Source organism: Carettochelys insculpta, chromosome 2 (genome assembly GCF_033958435.1).
Source record: "Carettochelys insculpta isolate YL-2023 chromosome 2, ASM3395843v1, whole genome shotgun sequence".
Classification (NCBI taxonomy): domain Eukaryota; kingdom Metazoa; phylum Chordata; order Testudines; family Carettochelyidae; genus Carettochelys; species Carettochelys insculpta.
The window spans coordinates 281,010,462-281,034,670 of record NC_134138.1 but is presented as its reverse complement, the minus strand read 5'-3'; the positions used below and the strand labels follow the sequence as shown (position 1 = coordinate 281,034,670).

General features: G+C 56.9%; 1 protein-coding gene across 2 annotated transcripts in view; it reads left to right on the top strand.

Annotated features, from left to right (window-relative positions):
- Window positions 1-1,075: 1,075 nt before the first annotated feature.
- The window catches only part of FASTK (Fas activated serine/threonine kinase), a 62,770-nt gene continuing 39,636 nt past the window's right edge, over window positions 1,076-24,209 (top strand). Inside the window, exons 1-7 of one of the 2 annotated variants that reach the window (XM_074985398.1) lie at window positions 1,076-1,198; window positions 2,169-2,781; window positions 17,732-18,202; window positions 19,208-19,356; window positions 19,504-19,720; window positions 19,946-20,105; window positions 22,245-22,336. In XM_074985398.1, coding sequence (XP_074841499.1) covers window positions 2,214-2,781; window positions 17,732-18,202; window positions 19,208-19,356; window positions 19,504-19,720; window positions 19,946-20,105; window positions 22,245-22,336 — 1,657 coding nt within the window. In that variant the 5' untranslated portion in view covers window positions 1,076-1,198; window positions 2,169-2,213. Of the gene's footprint in view, window positions 1,199-2,168; window positions 2,782-17,731; window positions 18,203-19,207; window positions 19,357-19,503; window positions 19,721-19,945; window positions 20,106-22,244; window positions 22,337-24,209 lie in introns of those variants that run through there. The other variant, XM_074985399.1, reaches the window with a different exon arrangement.

Sequence of the window (24,209 nt, the reverse complement as noted above, 5' to 3'; positions counted from 1 at the left end):
GGGGACAGTGGGAGGGAAGGGGCAGGAGGCTGGGCCAAGCGGGGGAGGTTGGGGAGAGCAGTGGGGGGTGTGGAGGGCAGGGGGAGAGCAGTGGAGAAGGGGGCAGGGCGTGGGGGCAAGTGAGGGGGAGGATGTGGAGGGCAGGGCAGGGGGACAGCAGTGGAGAAGGGCAGGGCGTGGGGGCAAGTGAGGGGGAGGGTGTGGAGGGCAGGGCAGGGGGACAGCAGTGGAGAAGGGGGCAGGGGGTGGGGGCAAGTGAGGGGGAGGGTGTGGAGGGCAGGGCAGGGGGACAGCAGTGGAGAAGGGCAGGGCGTGGGGGCAAGTGAGGGGGAGGGTGTGGAGGGCAGGGCAGGGGGACAGCAGTGGAGAAGGGGGCAGGGGGTGGGGGCAAGTTGGGGAGAGCAGTGGGGGGAGGTTGGGGAGAGCAGTGGAGGGCAGGGCAGGGGGACAGCGGGGGGGAAGGGGCAGGAGGCTGGGCCAAGCAGGGGGGAGGTTGGGGAGAGCAGTGGGGGGTGTGGAGGGCAGGGGGAGAGCGGTGGAGAAGGGGGCAGGGCGTGGGGGCAAGTGAGGGGGAGGGTGTGGAGGGCAGGGCAGGGGGACAGCAGTGGAGAAGGGGGCAGGGGGTGGGGGCAAGTTGGGGAGAGCAGTGGGGGGAGGGCGGGGGCGGGGCCAAGCGGGGGGAGGTTGGGGAGAGCAGCGGGGCGTGGGGAAAGCAGGGCAGCTGGCAGGGCCAAACAGGGCATTGGTGAGAGCAGTGGGGGGGCGGGGAGGGGGACAGCGCTGGGGGAGGGGCAGGGGGCGGGGCCAAGCGGGGGTTGGTGAGAGCAGGGGGGGGCAGGGCAGGGGGACAGCGCTGGGGGAGGGGCAGGGGGCGGGGCCAAGCGGGGGGTTGGTGAGAGCAGGGGGGTGGGGGGGCAGGGCACGGCAGGTGGAGAGCGGGGGCAGTGACGTCACTCGGCGCCGGCCAATCCGCGCTGGCGGTGGCCGCGCGTTCCGCAGGCGAGCGAGGGCGCTTATTAGCATATGCAAATGACCCCTCAGCTGCTGTGGCGTAAGGCCGAGGCGGTCCCGCCCCCCCGCCCCCAGTGGCGGCGGCGCGGGGGCTGCCGGGAAGATGGCGGCTACGGCGGCCGGGTGGTCCTGACGGGCCGGGGGCGGCAACGGGCAACGACGCGGCGGGGAGCTGCGGGAGCGCCATGTACGGGGGTGCGGGGAGCCCGGGAGCCCCTGCCAGCGGGGGAGTTCTGTGGGGAGCCCCCGGGTGCCCCGTCCCAGCGGGGGGGGTCTGTGGGGAGCCCCCGGGTGCCCCGTCCCAGCAGGGGGGGGTCTGTGGGGAGCCCCCGGGTGCCCCGTACCAGCGGGGGGTGATTAGGGAGCGGGGGGGTCTGTGGGGAGCCCCCGGGTGCCCCGTCCCAGCGGGGGGGGTCTGTGGGGAGCCCCCGGGTGCCCCGTCCCAGCGGGGGGGGGTCTGTGGGCAGCCCCCGGGTGCCCCGTTCCATCAGGGGGGTGATTAGGGAGTGGGGGGGTCTGTGGGGAACGCAGGTGCCCTGTCCCAGCGGGGGGTGATTAGGGAGTCAGGGGGTCTCTGGGCGCCCCTGGTCCCTCGTCCCAGCGGGGGGTGATTAGGGAGCGGGGGGGTCTGTGGGGAGCCCCCGGGTGCCCCATACCAGCGGGGGGGGGTCTGTGGGGAGCCCCCGGGTGCCCCGTCCCAGCGGGGGGGGTCTGTGGGGAGCCCCCGGGTGCCCCGTTCCATCAGGGGGGTGATTAGGGAGTGGGGGGGTCTGTGGGGAACGCAGGTGCCCTGTCCCAGCGGGGGGTGATTAGGGAGTCAGGGGGTCTCTGGGCGCCCCTGGTCCCTCGTCCCAGCGGGGGGTGATTAGGGAGCGGGGGGGTCTGTGGGGAGCCCCCGGGTGCTCCGTCCCAGCAGGGGTTGTGTTGTGATCGGGACGTGGGGCCTGGCTCTGAGGATAGCTCCCGTCTGGGGCACACCCCTTGTATTACACCTGTCCCAGCAGGGGGCGACTGGGGAGTGGGGCGGCTGGTGTGGATGGGAGCAGCGTGCCGGCATCTCCTCACTGCCTTTGCTGCTGTGAGGTTCCCCCCAGTCTGATGCCGCCAGCGAAGGTGAGGCCCTGTCTCTTCTTTCATCATCTTCCTCTCCACTTCAGGGTCGCTTGGATTTCAGCAGCCCCTCGAGTTACTGTCCCCTCACCATGCTGCGCCTGCTGCCATGGCTGCGCACCCTGAGCCGCGAGAGTGCTCAGCCCCGTGTCCTGCAGGGGCTGGCCGCTAGTGACAAGAGGGGGGCCAGGATGTACCCCAACTGCTACTGTGTGGGGAAGGCCAAGCAGCGGGCTGTGCCACTCTTGCTCGATCCCTACAGCCATGGGCTGTTCCACAGCTTGCCACATGATGCCGGCAGGACTCGGGGCCACAGCAAGAGGAAGAGCTGGGGTTTCATCCGTGAGCAGATGAGCTACGACACGTTCTTCACCATGAAGCGGCTGATCGAGCGGTCGCAGAGCGTGGGGGAAGTGCTTCGTTGGGTCACCCAGAACCCCAGCAAGGTATCTGCCAGCCACTACCCCATTGCCCTGCACAAGCTGGGCCAGCTGCTGCAGCAGCCACGGGGCCAGGCCATCCTGAATGGAGAGCACCGAGGGCCCAGCCAAATGCTGGAGGAGCCGGAGTTCCAGACGCTCTGCCAGGCCATCATTAGTGGATGCTCCAAGTTTGATAACTTCAGCGTTGTCAATTGCCTGTATGCTGTTGCAGCCCTGGGTGAGTGCTCTGAGCAGGCACAGCCCCTGGAACAGGGCTTAGCCAGCAGGGGGTGGAGTAAGAGGGGCGCAAGTGGAGTGCGAGAGCAGAGCTAAAGAACAGCCAGTCTGTGTGTGGGTTCAAGTGGGAGCTCTGGAGCAGGGAGGGAACCTGGAACATGCATGAGGGGTGCCTGGCTACGCGTGTGGGGCACAGGGAAGGCTTGCCGTACCTGTGAGTATATGCTGGGGCAGGAGGCAATGGGTCTGCTTAGAGGCAGAAGTTGCATTTGAGCTGTATACCTTGGGGCTTGAGCCAGGGAGGGCAAGTGAAGACAGATGAGACTCTGAGTAGGCTGGGTGTGTCTGAAGTATTCGGAGTACTGGTGTGATGAGGAGGCTGTGATAATCAGCCCCAGCTGGGCTGGGAGGAGTGGGGAGCGACAGCCACTGCAGAGAGAGAGGTTTAAAATTGTGCTGTGCATGGAGCTGGACCTTCCGTCCTGGGCAGCATCTCAGGGCTGTGCTGCACCTTGGTGTATGGCTGGGAAAGTGTTAGCCAATGGCCGGGTAATGAGTGGTCTGTGAGCCTTATTACATCCGAGCCTTTAACTGCTAGGACTGGCAGTCCCTTTGCAGTGGGCAGCCAGGGTGGCTGACGGGTGCCCCAGGAATCTGTCCCTTGGAGGCAACACGACTCAGCGCTCAGCTCTCACTGCACCTTACCACTGACCATGCTAATATAGCCGAACTGGCTAAGGTTCTTTGTTTGTGTTCGGCCGAGTTACAGTATCTGGAAGGAGTCAGGCTGAAGCTTAAATAGTTACTATTTATTAAAAGGCAGAAATAAGAATCTTAGCAGTTACAAGGTTATTGTTCTATCTTCTTAACTACTAGTAGGATGATACATATGGCGTACTGATTAGGTTACAAGTTACACGTATAAGGACAAAACGCCTTAGCTTACAGAACTCTTACTATTAAATGTGCACAAAAGTACATTGCAGGTATAATTCTCACCCCTGTGTCCTCCGACTCTGGCGTAGCCAGTGTGTTCACTCAATCCCTCAGGAAGAAGAGTACAAGGAGGGCGTCCCCTGGGCCCTCGGGAGGCAATGACCTTACCTGACTGGCAGGTGTAGGTAATTGGAGCTCAGTTAGGCCCTTCTTTATACCCCTTGGGTCACATATGCTCTTCCTTATCTAAAGGCGCCAGTTGTACTGGTTTGCCTTTGTGATGCCATTTCTTACAAGGGAGTTGCAACTTAATTTAGACTTGTAAGACAGAGATAACTAAATCATTAAGACAGGACGTTCTTTTCATATGGGCGCAAGATTCCTCTCCTAGGCCGATGTGTAGGCATATCAGTTATCAGTGCCAGCAAAGGGCAATATAAGGCCCTGTGGTCGTCGGCTGGCCTGCTAGCCGCCTTATCTGTGTTCTTCCATTGTCTGGGGTCGTGATGAGGCAGCACATCTGTGCTCCCAGGCATTCTAAGACTGTGCTGTTTCCTTTTGTCCTTTGTGCTCTGAGGCACCTAAGAGGTGCAAGATTGAGTAGAGCAGGGGGATTCTGTCTGGCTACAGAGAGAACCACAGGAATGGCCTGTTGGGCTCAGGCCAAGGTCTGTGGCCAGTGCTGGAGACGTCAGGGGAAGGCCTGAGTGTCCTGCTGTAGCAGATGTTGCTTTCAACCCAAAATTCTCTGCCCTCAGAGTGCAACCAAGCAAAGCCAAGTGGCATGGGGTAAGAAAGCACGTCTAAGTCATCTGTGGCGCAGCAGTGGGCTACAGCAGTAACACGCTCTTAACGTGGCTAAGGAGCGTTCACCATAGCCCTCCTTGCCCCAGATTCAAGTGTGCTGTGAATTACACTTAAGCCAATAAGTAATCCCCATAGTAACACCCACCCTTATCCAGTTCCTATGCCTCAAGAGGGCATAATCTTACCTTCTGCGCAGCCAGGCAGAGGTTTTAGTGGTTCACAGTTCTTAATTTTAAAATAAGTGCTAATGAGAATCATGCTCCACTAACCCAGGCCCCATCGTCCCCCAGGAACCCTGAGGGGCAGGACAGGCTGTACCTTTCAAGCTGGAGCTCACCACAGATGCCAGGCCAAACACAAGTCATATTCTGCTTACCCTCTATTAACAGTTACCCAAACAGAACACACAAGCTGAGCATCCAGGGTTCACCATTCCCAGCTGGGCGATCCAGCTTTGCTTGGTGGCCGGTTGAGACTAGGCTGTACGTGGAACTCCAGTTTCAGCTGGGTGTGGAGGTCTGGTGGCTCTGACCTCAGGACTTTGGGAACCCAGTTAATGTAGTGAAACTTGAGTCATGCTTAGCTGAACTATAAGCAATCATTTTACTGAGCTACAGTAAACTCTTTCTTATTGTGCAGCCCTGGGACCGGGAGGTTGCTGGGTATTCAAATATTTTGGATAATAGAGAGGTATGCCTAGCAATGTGTAACACTAAAGAAAAGCAAGCTGAGATATTAAGAAACAAGGAAAAACGTATGCAGAACATTTTATTTACCAACACCATAGTACAGGAAAAGCTCGAGTTATGTAGGGGTTACATTCTGCATAAGTCAGGGCGGGAGACGGGAACCAGGTGGTGCAGCTGTCTCCTCCAGCGTCGCAGCTGTCTGCCAGCCCAGCTTCCCCCAGCTGGGGGAGCCCGACAGGCAGATAGCCACAGAATGGCTTCAAGTTACGCTTAACTCGCGTTAAAGCTAGTTAAGCGCAACCTGAAGCTGCATATTTTGGGGATTTATTGTGTTGTACGCTGTAAACTTATACTGTGTGTTCTCCATTTGCGCTTACTTTCACTGTACTGTACTTGTGGAAAACGGAACTAAAATTGCCTTTTGCTAAAAATGCTGGTTATTTGAGAGTTTTGGGTGATAGAATGTCAGGTAGGAAAGAACAATGAGGAAACCTTACAGCCTAACAGATTTTTTTGGAACATAAGCTTTCATGGGCAAAGACCCGCTTTGTCAAATGAAAGAGTTTACTGTATTAACAACCAATTAGAACCCACCACCTCAATGGATTTACATTTAGCAAAATGAGGTTGCAACAGACAGAAACAGAAAACCAGAGAGACAAACTGCGAGGAAGTAGGGCCCCAAGACAAAACAATAAAGAAGTAGGGATGTCACAGCCACAACTGTTTCCGAGTGATTTTAATGCCGGCAAGCAAAGTTTTGTTAACCATAGGAAGATTTGTTCTTCAAGTGCTTGTTCCAGTCCTTTCCAATCAGGTGTGTGTGCACCGCATGCACAGACACTGGAAACTTTTCCCCTACCGGCATCCATTGGGCCAGCTGTGGAGCTACCTGGGTTGGTGCTGGAATGATGTGCTATGGATAATCTCGCTGACCCAACCGCCTCTCAACTCCTTCTCACCGTCCATCTTAGTTTGGAATGCTGCTCGCTTGTTTGCCTTGACTTGTTGTTCTAGTTAATTAGTTATTGGTTTGTGATGGTTAGTTCCATCGAAGTGGAGGAGAAGGTGGAGGTGGCAGACATCTTGATGAACTCCGGAAGGTCTGTTGAGTGCTGCCCTCCCCCTTATTAAAACCATTCAGAAAACCAGTTTGACCATCTGACAGATCCCTGCTTCCATTCTTCCCACCGCCGAAGGAACTGAGAGGAAAGCTTCCACACCCTCCCGTGCCCAGCAGTGTCTCAGTTGTAAATGAGGTGGCATGCCAGGGCAGCTGGCACTTGTGCCCATGGCCATAGAAATCATGGACCTAGACCTGGGTGGTAGGAAGTATCAGAGGGGTAGTCAAGTTAGTCTGTATCTTCAAAAACAACAGGAGGTCCTGTGGCACCTCACAGACTGACAGATGTTTTGGAGCATGAGCGTTCATGGGCACAGACCTGCTTCATGAGGTGCATGAGCGGGGGGTTCCAGGGGAGGAAAGATGGGGTCTCATGAAGGGCAGGGCTGGAGCTGACAAGGTCTGTTCAGTTGGAGGATGTATGTGGCCCATTGTCAGTAGCTAGTGTGGAGGTGTGAACCTCAAGAGCGGAGAAACTGCATTTGTAATGGGCCAACCGCTCCCAGTCTCTGTTCAGTCCTTGGTTGAGGTGTCAAATTTGCAAATGAATTGCAGCGCTGAAGTTTCTCTTTCGGGGTTATTTTTGAAATTTTTTGTTGCAGGATGGCTGCTTTTAAATCTGTTACTGAGTGTCCAGGAGGATTGAAGTGTTCTCTACGGGTTTCTGTATGTTACTGTTCCTGATGTCTGATTTATGTCCATTTATTCTTTTACATAGAGACTGTCCAGCTTGGCCAATGTAAATCGCCGTGGGGCATTGCTGGCACGTGATGGCATGTATTATGTTAGTAGATGTGCAGGTGGAAGAGCCCCTGATGTTAGGTCCTGTGATGATGGTGCTGGTGAGCAGAGTTGGCAGCGAGGTTTGTTGCAGGGCTTGGTTCCAGGTTTAGTTACTGTGGTGTGGTCTGTAGTTGCTGGTGAGAAGGTCTATGCCACGGGGCATTTACAGCTGAGGATAGCAAACCAACACGCTGTCCGCAGCAAGGACAGTTTTAACGCTTGGCACGCCATCTCTAAACACAAAGAGCTGCTCCTGGAGGGGTCTCGCTCCTCGTTTGCTGCGTTAGTGGGGGAGGGAAGAGTGAGGGCTGTGACGGCTCCTCAAGCTTCCTTGGATGCAGGGGACTTGGCAGCCCACAATGGTATCTCCTGGAGTGCTCCTGCATGTTTGGCATGGCTCCCGCCAGGGGTCCAGCGCTCTCTTCAGCACCTTCCCTGTGAGCACTCAGGCCTGTTTTCTGAGCAAACGGACTCAGCTCCGTGGCCTAAAGACACCTGTGGAGCCGTGTGCTCCTCGGGGATGCACTCCCGTCTGCCTAGAGGGGTCCTTCAGGCCTCAGCAGCAATAGCACAACCGTGCCCAGTACTGCAGGCAGGACTCCTTCCGCCAGCGGCCAGAGCAGCCGAGCATCTTCCCAGCCGTGAACCAGACCCGCACCCTCTTGTGCTGCTTCCTCCGCATGTCAGCCCTTATAACTTCAGACCATTGGGTCCTGCTCACGGTGGAGGCAGGACATGTGCTCCAGCTGTGCCCCTCCCGCCCAGGGCCATAGCGTGGGTGCAGGCGAGTGCCACGCGTGCCCTCACCTGTGTTACGGCCCTGAGCCCCGGTCGTGGGGCCATGCGGCAGGTCCCAGCGGGAAGTGGGGCTGGGCTGGTGGCAGGCAGCAGACACAGCACGGCCTGAGCCTGTGCTGGGCAGCCATGCATCCCCCAGCTGCATGCAGCCCCTGGACACGCAATGCAGGAAGAGCTGCACACGTGGGACGTCTCTCCCGCCGCTCTGTGCACATGCCTCCACGTGGTGGGATGAGCTCGTGCCATGGCAGCAGAGGAGGTGGCGCCCGTCACCGCCATTTCCCCACCGTGGCTCCTGCGGCCCAATGCTGCCTGTGTGGCTGCAGCCTGGCACAGCGCTCCGTCCCCAGCTATGTTGGCGGCAGCACCAGTGAGTTGCCAGAATGTACGGTTGCGGGGTGGGCTGGGGATGCCTGGTTCTAGGGGAGGGGCTGGGGTTAGAGCGGGGGGCTGGGGGTGCCTGGTTCTAGGGGAGGGGCTGGGGTTAGAGCGGGGGGCTGGGGGTGCCTGGTTCTAGGGGAGGGGCTGGGGTTAGAGCGGGGGGCTGGGGGTGCCTGGTTCTAGGGGAGGGGGCTGGGGTTAGAGCGGGGGGCTGGGGGTGCCTAGTTCTAGGGGAGGGGGCTGGGGTTAGAGCGGGGGGCTGGGGGTGGCTGGTTCTAGGGGAGGGGGCTGGGGTTAGAGCGGGGGCCTTGGGGTGGCTGGTTCTAGGGGAGGGGGCTGGGGTTAGAGCGGGGGGCTGGGGGTGCCTGGTTCTAGGGGAGGGGGCTGGGGTTAGAGCGGGGGGCTGGGGGTGCCTGGTTCTAGGGGAGGGGGCTGGGGTTAGAGCGGGGGGCCTCGGGGTGCCTGGTTCTAGGGGAGGGGGCTGGGGTTAGAGCGGGGGGCCTCGGGGTGCCTGGTTCTAGGGGAGGGGGCTGGGGTTAGAGCGGGGGGCCTCGGGGGACCTGGTTCTAGGGTTGGACATTGTCCTATGCAGGCATTCTGAAAATCTGGCACCCCTAGAGTGGTCTGGCCTCCCACGCAGGGCAGCTGCAGCCTCTGTGTCCAGTGCGGGGGCAAGGGAGCAGACTTGCAGGGCTCCTGGCCTGCTGGCAGGTAGGCTGGAAGCATTTGCTGCCCCCCACACTCCCTGGGGGGAACATGCTGATAGCAGCCACATAAATGAGGCTCCCTGCGAGGCGCACAGAAGCTCCTGGCTGTGGCTGTGCTGGGCAGCTCTGGGAGGCATCTTGACCCCCCGGGGATCCCCAGCAGCTCTGTGGGAGGCCAGGCCAGTCTAGTCTAAGGTTGCCAGATTTTCAGAACGCTTATGGAGGACAATGCCCACCCCCAGGCCCCTGCTCTAAACCCATCCTGCACCTCTGCCCCAGAGCCAGGCACCCCAACCCCCGCTCTAAACCTGTCCTCCACCACTGCCCCAGACCTAGGCACCCCTAGGCTCCCGCCCTAACCCCAGCTGCCTCCCGTCCTCCAGAGCCAGGCACCCCAACCCCTGCTCTAAACCCATTCCCCACCTCTCCCCCAGAGCCAGGCATCCCCAGGCCCCCGCCCTAACCGCAACCAGCATGAGCTGTGTGGTGGTGGTGGTGGTGGTTATGTATTTTCCCTTTTTCTACCAAGTAATTACTATGAGTATATAAGGGAGCACAGTTTTATATTGCCTCAGGTGCAAAAGTCACTAGTTACGGCTCTGCTTCCACCCGTCTTCCACTTGCCTCTCCAAGGACCTTTCTCACACACAACTCCTTCGCCAGAGGTGCGCTCATTCCGAGCTGGAGGGGCAGTGGAGGAGGTTTCTCAGAAGCTAAAGGGCAAGGGTGTTTCCTCCCAATATTTCCTCGTCACCAAAGCAAACTGGGGCCTCTGACCTATTTGGGACCCGCCCCCCCCATATTCTCAACGGGGTTATGGAAAAGTCGAGATTCCGTATGCGCTCGTAAGTTCAGGTTTCCCTTCCCTGGACTCGGGCGGGGGTGGGGAGCAGTACACTACCTACAGCATGAAAGGGGCCTACTTTCACACAACAAAGAGGGTTCCTCCGGTTTGTCGCATGTCATGTTCTTTGCCAGCGTGCAGTGCTGCCCTTTGGTCTCTCCACAGTCCCCTGCATGTTCACCAAATACGTGGTGATGGTACATTTATCCTAGACCACTGGCTGCTGAGAGGCCTTCGTGGGAACAGGTAGAGTCACATGTCCACCTATGTATGAGCACATTCGAAAGGCTAGGTGTACTGCTCAACCTGGACAAATCAACTCTTATCCCAACTCAGAGGCTGGAGTTTATAGGAGCTATTCCCGTCTGCTGATTGGAATAAAGGGATTTCGAAGCTGGCGGGGTCCTTTCAAAAAGGACCTCCATCTGGACGAGCCATGCGGGAGTGAAAAGCAGCAATCTCGAAGTGCCATGGTGGGCGGCATGCTAATGAAGTGCTGAATATGCATTTCAGCACCTCATTAGTATTCTTTGAAATGACCATTGGCATAGCTATTTTGAAGTTTTCTCCAAGTGTAGACACAGCCTAAGTGGAAGAGGTTTTTGTGCTGGTGTGCCCAGCATCAGCTAGCCCCAGCCCAGACACCCAGCCCAACTATCCCGGACTGTTTTCTACACCTGAAAAAGTAAGGGTTGTTCCTGTCATCCATCAGAGTTCACCCGGCAGCCATCTCTACATTCCACTGTGGGAGAGCAGTCAGTATCTGCAAACCCCTTGGTCGTGTGTTTTTCCCAAGGATTTAGAAAGGATCTGTCCCATTGATGACCACCTCTCCCAAAATGGGAGCTTACCTTGGTCCTCTGAAAGCTCATGGACCCACCGTTTGAGCCCATGACCACTTGCTCACTTCTTTTCCTTTCATGAAAAGTGAATTTCTAATGCAGATTACGTCAGCGAGGAGAGTATGCGAGCTGAAAGCGTTGATGTCAGAGCCCCCACATTGTCTTTCATAAGGACAAGTTGTCTCTCGGACCCCACATGTCCTTCCTGCCCAAAAATGTTTTTTCAGAGTCATATGGGGCAGGAGATATTTCTGCTCGTCTTCTACCCAAAGCCACATGTCATTGCACACCAGAGATGGCTGCACTCCCTGGCTGTTCAAAGCGGGCTTGCTTTTGGTATCGACCGCGGGAAGTCGTTCCGTCTATTTGAAGCTGTTGCCAAACACGTAAAGGGTCTCCCTGTCTCATCCCAGCATATCCCATCTTGGATTACAGATGGTATCCGTAAGTGTTCAGAGCTGGGCAAATCCCGGCCCTGGTGAGCATGGCTCACTCAACCAGAGCACAACCCTCTTTGACCACTTTTCTCATCCAAGTTCCAAGATGGGGCGTATGCAGAGCAATAATGTGGTCCTTGATCTATGCTGTCAGTACACTAGGCCATAGACCAGCAGGCCAGAGTAGGTAGAGCAGACCTCCGTTCCATAACTCTCTGATTCCCACCCTGGCTCCTTGGGGAGTCACACGACTGGAATCGATATGAACAAGTACCCAAAGGGAGGACATTTACTCATCTCTCAGAAGTGGGTCTTAGAGATGTGGGGTTCACCTCTGTTCCGATACCCACCCTCCTTCCCTGCTGTCAGAGTAGTTGTCAAGAAGGAACCAAGCGTCAGTTGGGCTGGCAGCAGTGCTCTGAAGGTCATCATGCAACGCTGTTCTCCAGACAGGAGCAACTCTCAGCCAGTGTGAAACAGGAGGTTTGTTGAGCACCTGAGCACATCATAGGAACTCCCAGAGCCTGTAGGCCTGGCCTCCCTCAGCACAGCACATCTGAGTCCCCCCTGCAGCCGAGTGGGCTCTGTCTGCTCCCTCTGCCCAGTCCAGGAGGCCGCTCCTTCCAGCCAAAATACCAAGAGCTCTGTCCTTTTTCTTCTGGTCAGGTAAACAGGGGCGTCTGGGTCCCTTTCTTCTCCACCTCTCCTCCCATCAGTCCTTCATCCTCCCGCTCCTGGGCTGGAACCAACCAGTCAGGTCACCGGGGTCTTCTCTCCACAGCCCATTGTCTTTCCACTGGCCAGAACCATCTGTGCCATCCGTGCTGGGACACTGGGTCCCAAGTTCCATGCTGGTCCCCATAACAACATACTCCTCGCCGCCCATCATTAAACCAGTAACATCCAGGGAGACCGAGTGCCACCCCCTCTGCATGCAAACCTTCAAACCCCTCATACACCCCCCACTTCGTCGCAGACATGGTTGTTCTTGAGCCATAACGGATCCCATTGGGACAGGATCACCCTCGTCACAGCCCAATATTTCATTCTTCTAACATCCTTTCAATGGAATGAAAGGATGTGACTCTGCCAGTGGTGGCTGCTCTCCGAATGTGGCTGCAGACAGATGCCTCAGACCTTATGATATGGCTACAGGAAAAAGCCTTCTACTTACAAGGTGGGCCAGTCTTTCCCCAGCAGTAGGTTTCATTCCGCTGTTAATAGTGAGAGATGAGTGGTTTGAAATCCCTGCAGAGTTTGTGTTACAATAACTATGAGAGGTGATCTTGGTAACTACATCAACATCCAATCTGTCTTTGAATCTTGCTAAATTCTTGGCTTCAGTGACTTCCTGTATCAGGGAGTTCCTTCTCCTTGCTGGTCATTCAATAACGAGTAGGACATCCTCATGTCACCCTCCTATTTGTGAGTTTATTGATGGCTGATCATCCCCATTCTGCAGCTGCAGATCTTATCACGGAAGAGGCAGGTGTTGGTAGCTGTTGGAGGGGCATGGGACAGTTTTTGATGCTCTTTTCTTCTTCTCCACCTCTCCTTGTCTGCATTGCGGTGGGACCTCTCAAATGGTACAACCCCCTCATGGATTGCCGCTCCCCACTGGGGATGGTCCTGGGCGTGGTTCTCCCAAGTGTTGACACTGATGCTGCCCTTTTTCACGTGTGCCTTCAGCACGTCCTTGTCACTTCCGCTGGTCCCCAATGCTCCTCTGGCCTTCCTCCAACTTGGAAAACAGAATCTGTTTTGGGAGGCACGGATCAGACATCCAAACCACATGACCAGTCCAGTGACGTTGTTGGTGAATGATCATGGCTTCAATGCTGCTCATGTTCAGCTCTTCCAGAATGCTAGTGTTCATGTGTCTGTCCTCCCACAAGATATTTAGGCTTCTCCTGAGGCAGTGTTGATGATATTGTTCAAATGCCTTCAGATGTTGCTGGTATGTTGTTCAGGTTTCACATGCATATAGTAGCATTGGAACAACCACTGCATGGTATATAAGGAGCTTTGTCTTGGGATGGATGTCCCCAGGTTCTCGAAGACCCTTTGTGTCAGGTAGGCAAAAGCAGAGCTTGCACGGATGGATTTCCACATCAATGTCAACTTTAGCAGAAATGTGACATCCAGGGTATGGGAAGTGCTCCATATTTTCCAGCCGTCCTCCATTGACTTCAGTAGAAGGTGCATGAGATTGTCCAGTCAGTGAAGGTTGGCGGAGCACCTTGCTCTTTTTTATGTTCAGTGTGAGGCTGAGACTCTTCTATGCTTCAGCGAAGGCACTTAGGATGGTCGGAAGAGCTGTGGGAGAAAAGGAGCAACAACCGCATTGTCACCTGGGTACTGGAGCTCCATGATTGAGGTTGTGGAGGTCTTGCTTTTAGCCTTCAGTCTCCTGAGATTGAAAAGCTTTCTGTTAATTCTGCAGACAGTCTTCACACCCTCTGGCAGCTTGCCACCAATGCAGTGAAGGGTCATGGCAATGAAGATGCAGAACAGTGACGGGACAGTGACGTAGACTTGCTTGACTCCCGTTTTGACTTAAAAGGGGTCACTTTCAGATCCCCTGTTGCTCAGTACTGTGCCAATCATGTTATTGTGAAGCAGCCTTAAAATGCTAATGAATTTTTTGGGGCAGCGGATCTTTGAGAGGATGGTCCACAGGGCGCTACGATCGACTGAGTCGGATGCTTTGGTCAGATCGACGGAACTCATGTGTAAGGCTTGGTTGTGTTCACAACAGTTTTCTTGCGGCAGCCGGGTAGTGAAGGTCATGTCTGCTGTTCCTCAGAATGGTCAGGAGCCACACTGGGATTCTGGGACAATTTCTTCTGAGGGTGGCAGGAATCGGTTTGCAAGGATTTGAGCTAAGATTTTCCCTGCTGTTGCTAGGAGAAAGGGAGGAAGGAAAAACAGGGTTACCTGCCACAAGTCAGACCAGCTGATGAAGCAAATTGAGTAGGATGTGTCCCATTCCTGTGAATATCCCATGTGGGGAAATTCCCCTTGTAAGATAGTTAAGATCTCTATTCAGGCCCTGGTTAAATGTGTCAAATTTGCAAATTAATTCCAATTCAGATGTCTCCCTTTGTCATCTAGTGGTAAAATCCGTTTGTAGAAGAACAGTTACTTTTAAATCCTTTACTGCAGTGTTTCTTAACCAGGGGTACGTGTACCCTTGGGAGCAGACTAAGATCTTCCAGTGGCCTTGTAGGGTGCGAGAAGATTTTGTAACAGTCTCATGAGAGCAGTCCGACCCCTCTTTATAGGTGTCAGTGCTGCTCCTGCTCTCTTGCAGAGCTATACCCTTTTGCGAAACTTTGCTTTCACTGCTCTCATATGCTGTTCTCAAGTCTGTTCCACAGGTGCACGCTGCGTTGCCAGAAGAGCATCAACCACCTCACTTAATTCCTATTGACCTCGGCGTTCACAAAGGGGTCGCGGGGAGGAGTGTAGGGTGCGAGAAGACAGCGTAACAGTCTCATGAGAGCAGTCTGACCCCTCTGTGAGCCCTCAGAGGAATCCTATGACAACACCTGCAGAACAAAGCACACTTGCCAACACTTCAAGGCTACGCTGGCAGTAGGCCACAAGAGATAGTGATAAGGAATGCATAGGCAATTTTAGGCAATCTTATGTTAGTGAGTTGAGTTTTATCAGCTAGCGTTAGGAGGCCTGTTACAGAGCCTCTCCCCAAGCGAAGCTCTGACGCGTCGGGTTTTCCCCCACTGGTGAGTGCGGCATCTCCGGGGCTCCCGTCGCGGGTGTCACGCGCTTTCAATAAACCAAATATAGCACTCGCCTTCTGGGTGCAGCCTCGTTTCTGGGGAGCCCGAGCCTGGTTGGCTACAGGTCTATTAACTCAGCAAGATATTTGCCTAGTTTTTACCGTAGCGTACTTTAAAAAAAAAAATAGTGAAGTCAGTATGATCTAAAGTTCATTTCAGGCAGTGACTTGTTTCTACTGCTTTATATGCCTTACACTGAAATGTAAGTACAATATTTATATTCCAATTCATTTTTTTGGAAATGAGACAATAGAAAGTCAGCACGTTTTCAGTGGCAGTCTTCTGTGATAATTTGCATGTTTGTGTAAGTCAGTGGTTTTTAAGTGAGGTGTAACTGGGTGGTACGCAAAACGGATCTGATTCCTGAAAAGGGGACAGTCATCTGGCAAGGCTGACTGGCACTTGCTTCAAGACCTCATCTGACTTTAGGACCCTGTTTTTCAATGGGTGTACACGTACCATTAGGGGCACATGAGAGAAGTCGGGTGGTACTTTATAAAAACATGTTAAGAAATACTGCTTTATTGAATGGCCAGAGAGGTTAAAGGGTTCCCAGTGACATGTTCATGTGTGTGCTAGTTCCCAGCGACAGACTCATGTCCATTCATCCTTTGGTGCAGAGATGGCAGTGTCCGTGGCAGAGGGGCATTGCTGACATACAGCCCATCATTAGTGGATGTGCAGGTGTACGAGCCCCTGGCAGTGTGGCTGATATGGGTAGATCCTGTGATGGTGTCACTTGCATAGGTATGTGGACAGGGTTGGCAGTGGGGTTTGTTGCCGGGACAGGTTCCTGAGTCAGTATTTCTAGGGTGTGGTGTGTGGCTGCTGCGGAGTATTGCCTTGAGGTTGGATGTCTGTCAGTAGGAGAGGACAGGCCTGTCACTCAGGGCCTGAGAGAGTGAGGGGTCATGTTCCGGTGTGGGTTGTAGATTGTCGGTGATGTGCTGGGTGGGTTTAAGCTGAGGGCTATAGGGGATGACAAGGGGTGTTCTGTTGTTTACCTTCTTGGGCCTATCATGAAGAAGGTGACTTCTGGGTGCTTGTCTGGCCCTGTCAGTCTGGTCTGTTACGTCTCCTGGTGGGTAGCTAAGCTTTAAGAATGATTGATAAAAGTAGATTTTTTGTCTGTTGGTGGGATTGGAGCAGATGTGGTTATCTTAGGCCTTAGTTGTAAAGCCTGGGTCGTGTGATGGGTCTTGGGTGGAAGCTGGAGGCGCGTCGTTAGGAGCAGCACTCAGCGGGATTCCAGTATAGAGTGGTGTTTGTGACCATCACTGACTTGCACTGGAGGGTCCAGGCAGTGGATCTCTTGTGTGTAATGGTCTGGGCTGAGGCTGATGGTGGGAGGGAAATTGTTGAAATCCCTGTGGCGTTCAAGGGTCTCCTTCCCGTGAGGATGTCATCAAGGTAGTGTAGGTAGAGGCGGGTGCTGGGGAGCAGGAGCTGAGGAAATCCTGTTCTAGGGCAGCCATGAAAACGTTGGCCCATGGTGGGGCCCTGCAGGTGCCATAGCAGTGCTGCTGGCTGTAGGTTGTCCTCAGATTGGAACTGGTTATGGGTGAGGGCAAAGTCACACAGCTCAGCCACCGGGTTTCTGTTGGGCTCAATAAGCCTCTTGGCATTGCCCGTCAGCCTGTTGATTGTCTCTTGTCCTGTTGGATTCCCTTTGTTCAACAGCTTGTGTACGTTCCGAGTGACCGTGCTGAAACCAAATGGAAGAGTCTCGCGGGGATTTCATGGCCTTCACTTCTGAGCCAAGGGCCTGTTTCGCTGTCCCTCCTTGTACTTCAGTCTCCCTCTCTCTCAAATACAGCATCACTGTCACTGTCACTGTCTGGGCCGGGCCCTGCCCTGCCCTAGGGAGTTGACCTTCACTCAGTGGTGGTCATTGTTAGTGGCTCAGCTGCTGCCATTTCTTCAGTTACTTTAATTTAAGATAGTAATTTAAATGAAGGCAGGAGTTGGGAATGATTGGCTTGGTCAGTGCTGCAGTCCCCGGACTGATGGAGACATGACGTTCCTCCCCGTACAACGTACAGTGAGGTTGCAAGGCCAGTGTGTCATCTGGGGGGCGGGGTCCAGTCCTGTGCCCACCAAAGTCAACAGGTCTTCATTGACTTCATTGAGCTTCAGCCTAGCCCAGAGCTATCATAGGAAATTGACCTCTCAGGTTTCAGCATCTGCCCTCTGCAAGCAATGGGCTGCCACCGTGCTCCAAGCCGGACTTTCCGGCTGGCTGGGCACTGGGCCAGTGTCATGGCAGGAGTTCTTCTCAAGAGACATTTTGAGGTTTTCTTTGCGAGCACAAGGGCTACAGCCTATTTGTTTGAAGCTGAAATTGTAGAGCACGGTTCTCAGGAGCAGCTGATTTAACTGAGGTCCCTCCCCGAGAGCTGCAGATGCTGAAGTTGGAGCAGGGTGCTGGAGGGGAGACCTGCAGTGTGTCCTAGTGGCTCCGACAGGTGGGGGTTACAGACTGGGCCTGAAGCCCACGTGCAGGGCTCAGCAGTGCAGTGGGTCCCTTTCTGCAGGCCTCTCACTTTGACGGCAGCCTCCTGTCACTTCTCCCTCCTCTGCTCAGGAGGGGCTGCTGGGGTCTGGCCGCCCGCGGCGCTGGGCGCACTAGTCCAGCTGGGCCTCCTGGCACTGCCTCAGGAGCTGTGGGTTGATTGACAGGACTCAGCCCATGCTGTCAGCAGCACTAGTGACCTGAGCTGCTAGGGAGGCTCTGAGGGGGCCAGAGGCAAAGCCCAGCTCCCAGCTGAGGTAAGGCTCCCTGTTCCCTGCTCTGTCTCCAGGCCTCCCTGGCGAGTCAGCATTAGTGCAGGTGCTCGAGGACGAGTCCCGGAGCCGCATGGGGCACTTCAATCAGAAGGATGTCTCCATGGTGTTCAGCAGCGTGATGAGACTTCATCCCTCCAGCCCCCACCCCCTGGTGGAGTCCTGCCTCAGCAGCCTGGAGCGGCACCTGGAGAAGGAGCGCCACCCACAAACCCTCTTCCTCCTGCTCTCCTACTACCGGCTCCGCGCCCAGGCGCTGCAGGGCCGCGCTGCCCCCGACCAGCAGCTACTCAACAATCGCAAGATTCTGCGCCTGGTGAGGCACACGCTGGGGCAGGTCAGTACGGTGCGCGAGCATGAGCTGGCCCTGCTGGACGAGATGTTGGCCCTGTGTGCGCAGGAGGCCAGCAACAAGGCCCTGGAGGCCATCTTCAGCTCGCAGCTCTTCTACGAGAACCGCCAGGAGCGCTTCATCCGCAGCATGGCAGGTGAGGGCCGTGGGCAGCTGCCTCCCCCGATGGCCCTGCGCCTTTTCCTGGCTTTGGCTGCGCACTCTGGGCCCCTCTCCACGGCCTCTCCCTGTCTGCTCTTGCAGCTGCCTGAGCTCAGCTGCGCTAGTGCCTCCCCACGGGGCCGAGGGAGGGCCGTGCACAGCCACCTTCCAAGGGTGCTCTTACCAGCCAGTCACCTTCTGGCAGCTGGAGCGAAAGGACCTCTGCCATTTGGGCGGAAGGGGAGGGGGGGGCTGTCCTCTTCCTGCTGTACAGGCAGTTGTTCTCTTCTGAAGAGCTCCGGGGCCCCAGCAGCCTGTGTGGGAGCTGCCCTGGGACTGGCAGAGGAGACCAGGTACCATCTCGCTGGTTTGCCCCAGCTCTGGTGGTTTAGGTGTCAGGCCCTGTGACCAGTATTCCTGCGATTTTTATGTCCGTGTGCACCAGCCTAGAGATGATGTGCTGGGTCAATGGAAGTCACAGGGATAGAGCTTCCCAGTCATGGTGATTCAGCTCCGGCTGCGGGGGCAGGAATGTCCGTGCCTGAAGCTGCCTTCCGTCTCCGTGCCAGGAACAGCCGGCTGCAGCTAAGGCCCTGGGCTGAGCTGGGTCTCTTGTTTCAAGGCTGCTGCTCTTGAAGCCCCTTTTGTAATCTGGCCTTGCTGCTGAGGCCAGGGGAGTGCACCTGTCCCTGGCTGAGGCAGCTTCACGGCTGCTCGTCTCGTTGGCTCCTGATGCCTGGCATGGGGAGCTGCCCTGCGCCAGCTGTCCACACAGGAGCGTGCCTCCCCGAGGGCAGGAGGGAGTGTGGGGTTGTGTGCCTCAACCAGGGTGTCTGTGGGAGCAGAGTCTTTGTGTCAGCTGGACCCCAGGCGTCCCATGCAGAGACCTGGCGTGGCAGTGCCCCATGTCCAGGCCAAGCTGTGCCAGGAGGTGAGGTGCCAGGCAGGGCAGTATCTGATGTCCTGCTGATGCAGCCCTGCTCTGTGGTGTTCGCTGCAGAATGGCTCCCACGGAAGGCCGAGAATCTGACCCCCTACACCATGGCATTGATTGCCAAGTACATGGCCCGGCACCGGCTGCGTGAGCCACGCCTGCTCGACACCATTGCCGCCTTCCTGCTGAAGCATGGAGAGCAGCTGGAGAGCAAGGTGAGTGTCCTGCCAGGCCCCGGGCAGCAGCAGAGGCCCAGATCTGAGGGTGGTGCAGCTACCAGGGAAGGGCCCTTTCAGGACAAGGCCAGTCCATCCTCCATGCCCCCACCTGCCCCCGCCTCACTCCTCTCTCTCTGGCTGCAGGTGATCCAGAAGCTGGTGTTTCCCTTCAGCCGCATGAATTACCGGCCATCTAACCACAGCGAGCTCTTCCCCAAGCTGGAGGCCATCCTGGAGCAGAAGGCAGCCAGCTCGCCCCTGGCCACTGTCAACATCCTCATGTCCATGTTCCAGCTCAGGCACTTCCCCCAGGCTGTCCTGCACCAGGTGTTCTCTCCAGCCTTCATCACCAATGTCATGAGTACGTCAGTCCTCTGCCCAGGAAACTCAAGGCTGGCTGAAGGCCTAGGGGTGTGAGGTGGGCTCCCGGGTTGGATATGGCAGACCTAGCCAGGAAAGGGGGAAGGGCAGAGAGGTGTGGGGCCATGGATGGAGCCCGGGCTGGGAGCTGGCGCCCGCCCCAGGAAAGGAGGGTGCTGGAGTGAGCAGGGAAAGAGCAGCACTGCCTGTCTCTCTCCCGACACAGGCAGCCCCTGTGCGCTGATCATGCGCCGCTACCTCTCTCTGCTGGATTCCGCGCTGGAACTGGAGTGCGGGGATTACAGCGGCCCACGCCTCGACCCAGGCTGTCGGGTGCTCATGTTCGACCACGCCCTGACGACGGACGATGTCAACAGGAAATACAGGTCAGAGGCCTGGGTGGCGGTGGGGGGGGGTGAGGTAGGAGGGTGGAATGTTGCGGTGGGGGGCTGAGGGCAGCAGGTCATACAGGTCACTGGGGTGGGCGCGGGTGAGGGCAGCGGGCCGTACGGGTCACTGGGGTGCGTGCGGGTGAGGGCAGCGGGCCGTACGGGTCGCTGGGGTGGGCGCGGGTGAGGGCAGCGGGCCGTACGGGTCGCTGGGGTGCGCGGGGGTGAGGGCAGCGGGCCGTACGGGTCGCTGGGGTGCGCGCGGGTGAGGGCAGCGGGCCGTACGGGTCGCTGGGGTGCGCGGGGGTGAGGGCAGCGGGCCGTACGGGTCGCTGGGGTGGGCGCGGGTGAGGGCAGCGGGCCGTACGGGTCGCTGGGGTGCGCGCGGGTGAGGGCAGCGGGCCGTACGGGTCGCTGGGGTGCGCGCAGCGGGCCGTACGGGTCGCTGGGGTGGGCGGGGGTGAGGGCAGCGGTTCGCTGGGGTGGGCGGGGGTGAGGACAGCGGGTCGCTGGGGTGCGCGGGGGTGAGGACAGCGGGCCGTACGGGTCGCTGGGGTGCGCGCGGGTGAGGGCAGCGGGCCGTACGGGTCGCTGGGGTGCGCGCGGGTGAGGGCAGGGGGCGTACGGGTCGCTGGGGTGCGCGGAGGTGAGGGCAGCGGGTCGCTGGGGTGCGCGGGGGTGAGGACAGCGGGCCGTACGGGTCGCTGGGGTGCGCGCGGGTGAGGGCAGCGGGCCGTACGGGTCGCTGGGGTGCGCGCGGGTGAGGGCAGCGGGCCGTACGGGTCGCTGGGGTGCGCGCGGGTGAGGGCAGCGGGCCGTACGGGTCGCTGGGGTGCGCGGGGGTGAGGACAGCGGGCCGTACGGGTCGCTGGGGTGCGCGGGGGTGAGGACAGCGGGCCGTACGGGTCGCTGGGGTGCGCGCGGGTGAGGGCAGCGGGCCGTACGGGTCGCTGGGGTGCGCGCGGGTGAGGGCAGCGGGCCGTACGGGTGTCTGGCATGGGCGGGGATGAAGGCAGCAGGCCCTACGGGTCACGGGTGGGGGGTGAGGGTAGCTGTCCATTTGGGTCGTGTCGTGGGCGGGGGATGAGGGCAGCAGGCCGTAGGGGTCGCGGGAGGGCGGGTGAGGGCAGCGGGCCGTACGCATCACTTGGGGGGGGAGGGCAGTGGGCCCTATGGGTCACTGGAGGGAGCGGGGGAGGGCAGCGGGCCATCGGGGGCAGCACCAGGCTCTATAGGCCAACAGGCATGTGACTAGGCTCCGGGCAAGGCACCCTCGTCAGCGCCATGCATGTTGCTGGTGGGGGTTGGTGAGCGTGAACGGGGCTGCTGCCAGTGCTCGCATGCCTGCAGGAGCCTTAGGTCAGCCGGGGAGCGTGGGGCCCAGGCAGCGCGAGCTCCGGAGACCTTTGCTCAGCTCGGTAGCATTCTCTGCTCCTGCTCTGGGAGGAGAAGTTTCTTCTGCAAAGCAAAGGCGGGTGATGCCCGTCCTCGGGGGTGAGGCAGGAGAGTTGCCTGGCCTGGGATGGGTTGGCAAAGCTTGGTGGGGGGTGGGGGAAGAGGCACTTGGCCTGGGAAGGGAAGGGAAGGGAAGGGAGGACAGGACAGGTGGGAGAGGTATCTGGCCTGGCATGGCAGGTGCCGGGGGAGGCAGGAAGTGACTGGCCTGGGGAGGGCAGGGCCAAGGCGAGGGCAAGCTGGAGGAGGTTTGTGCTGTGCCTGCAGCTGGGGTTGGTGCCCTGCATGCAGGAAGCACACCCTGGGGTCTACAGCACAGGGCCGCAGTGCTGTGCTGCAGCACTTCCTTGGAGACGAGGCTGTGGGAGGCGCTCCTCCTCGCCATGAGAGCCGGGAGCTGGAGAGGGCCGAACGCCTCTGTCGGCAGAGCGCTGTCCTCACCGGGGCTTGGGTTGGCCTAACTGCTGCCCAGCAATGTGGATTTCTCAGGCTGTTGAGCAGCGGGGCTGGGTCGATCTGGTGCAGCCAGCCCCGGGTTCATGAAACAGTGGTAGGGCTGTAGGCCCCCGTGGCCTCAGGAAGGGTGGGCTTGATGGGCGTGGACATTCTGCGCAGCAGGGGAGGCAGGAGGCTGGGGGTCCTGTCTGGGGTTTGCTCTGACCCGTGTGTTCTTCCCTTCAGTTACAAAGGGCTGGTGGCTGAGGCTCTGAGGCAGCTGGTGGGAGAGGAGTGCTACCGGCAGGATGACGTGCTTCCCCCTGGATACTGCGCTGGTAATGTGGCTGGGGCATGTTCCTGGGTGCTGGGTGGGGAGAGGCAGCCCTCTCTGACAGTGGCTCCCCCAACCTCTGAGGACACCAACATCCCCTGTATAGGAGATGGCACAGAAGCCCCTAGGGTGCATGGCATGTCCCTTCCTGTGGGGCTGGGGAGACCTTCCCCAGCTGGGCCAAGGGTGACAAGCTGGAGGGAATTTGAGGGGTTTTCTGGGATTGGGGAAATGGACAGAGCAAAATCTGCCTCTTATCCGCCAGCCCCACTGTGCAGGAAAGGGGAGAGGGTGCCAGTAGGAATACGAGCCCTTTGGGGAAGATGGGAACTGTCCCAGGATTTGTGTCCCCCAGGTATTGACACCCCCCAACCATGTGGGGCTCCCCATGGCAGTGACTTCCTCTTGGCCACACACCTCCAATGCAGGGCTAGCTTTTACCATGTAGAAAGATGGGGCAGTCATTGTGGATGGTATTTTGAAAATATCCACACGGTGTGCAGCCGCAGGGTAAAAGCTGATGGGATATGAAGAGCTGTTGGGAAAGGGATAGATGTGCCAGAAAATATCATAAAGCTGCTATATAAATCCATGGTATGCCCGCATCTTGAATAGTGTCAGCTGTCAAGTCACCCCATTCCCCCAAATATATTGGAATTGGAAAAGGCTCAGAGAAGGATTACTGAAATGATTAGGGGTAGGAAAGAGGAGGAGAGATTAAAATGACAACTGGGATTTTTCTGTCTGGGGTTATGATGGAGGTTTATAAGATCTTGGTTGGTGCTAAGAAAGTGAATAAGGAAGTGTTGTTTAATCCTTCACAAAGTGCAAGCACTAGGGCTCACCCAGTGAAATTAATAAGCGACAGATTTAAAAAAAAAAAAAAAAAGAAATACTCTCTTTTGGGTTTTTTAAGTGATAAGCTGTCAACCCTGGGAACTCCTTGCCGGAACTCAAAGAGGGTTCAACAAAACAAACCAGCAGTCACGGAGCATTTTAAAGACTAACAATGTATTAGGTGATGAGCTTTTGTGGGGCAGACCCAGTTCTTCAGATCTATGGCCTTACATGTACAGACTGATAGTTATGTAGCACGGTGGTCAAAAAAATGAAATAAAAACTGACAAATCAGATACGTGGAACTCGGGGGGCGGGGGGGAGACGACTAATTGTCTGAGATCAGTACGAATATCACACAAGGGAAAGTGTCCTTGTAATGCGTGAGCTAACGGCTGTCTCTATTGAGGCCAAGTGTTAATGTGTCGAATTTGAGCATGAACTCCAGTTCACGCATTTCCCTTTGTAATCTGCTGTTTAAGTCTCTTGTCATAGGGCACACTCTCAGGTCTTTAACAGAACGGCCACTCCACTGAAAGGCTCACTGACAGGTTTATGTGTATTCAGATTCCTAATGTCTGCTCTGTGCCCATTCATTCTTTGGCAAAATGTTTGCCCAGTTTGTCCAGTGTACATAGAGAGGGGCATTGCTGGCACATGGTGGCATATGTACCATTGGTTGAGGTACGGGAGAATGCGCCTCTAATCTTGTCATGAACGTGGTTAGCTCCAGTGATGGTGTCTCCAGAACAAATATGTGGACAAAGTTGGCAATGGGGTTTGTTGCAAGGGAAAATTCCAGGAGCAGTATTACTGTGGTGTGGCCTGTGGTTGGTAGTGAGCATTTTCCTGACGTTAGGCGGTTGTCTGTAGGAGAGAACAGGCCTCTCACCTTGGCCCTTCCAGAGTGTGGCATCGTGTTCTAGTACAGGTTGTAGGTTTTGATGATGTGCTGCAGGGGTGGTGGCTGTAGGTAATGACAAGTGGTGTTCTGTTATTGACTTTCTTGGGCCTCTCTTGAAGTAGCCGGTTTCTGGGTT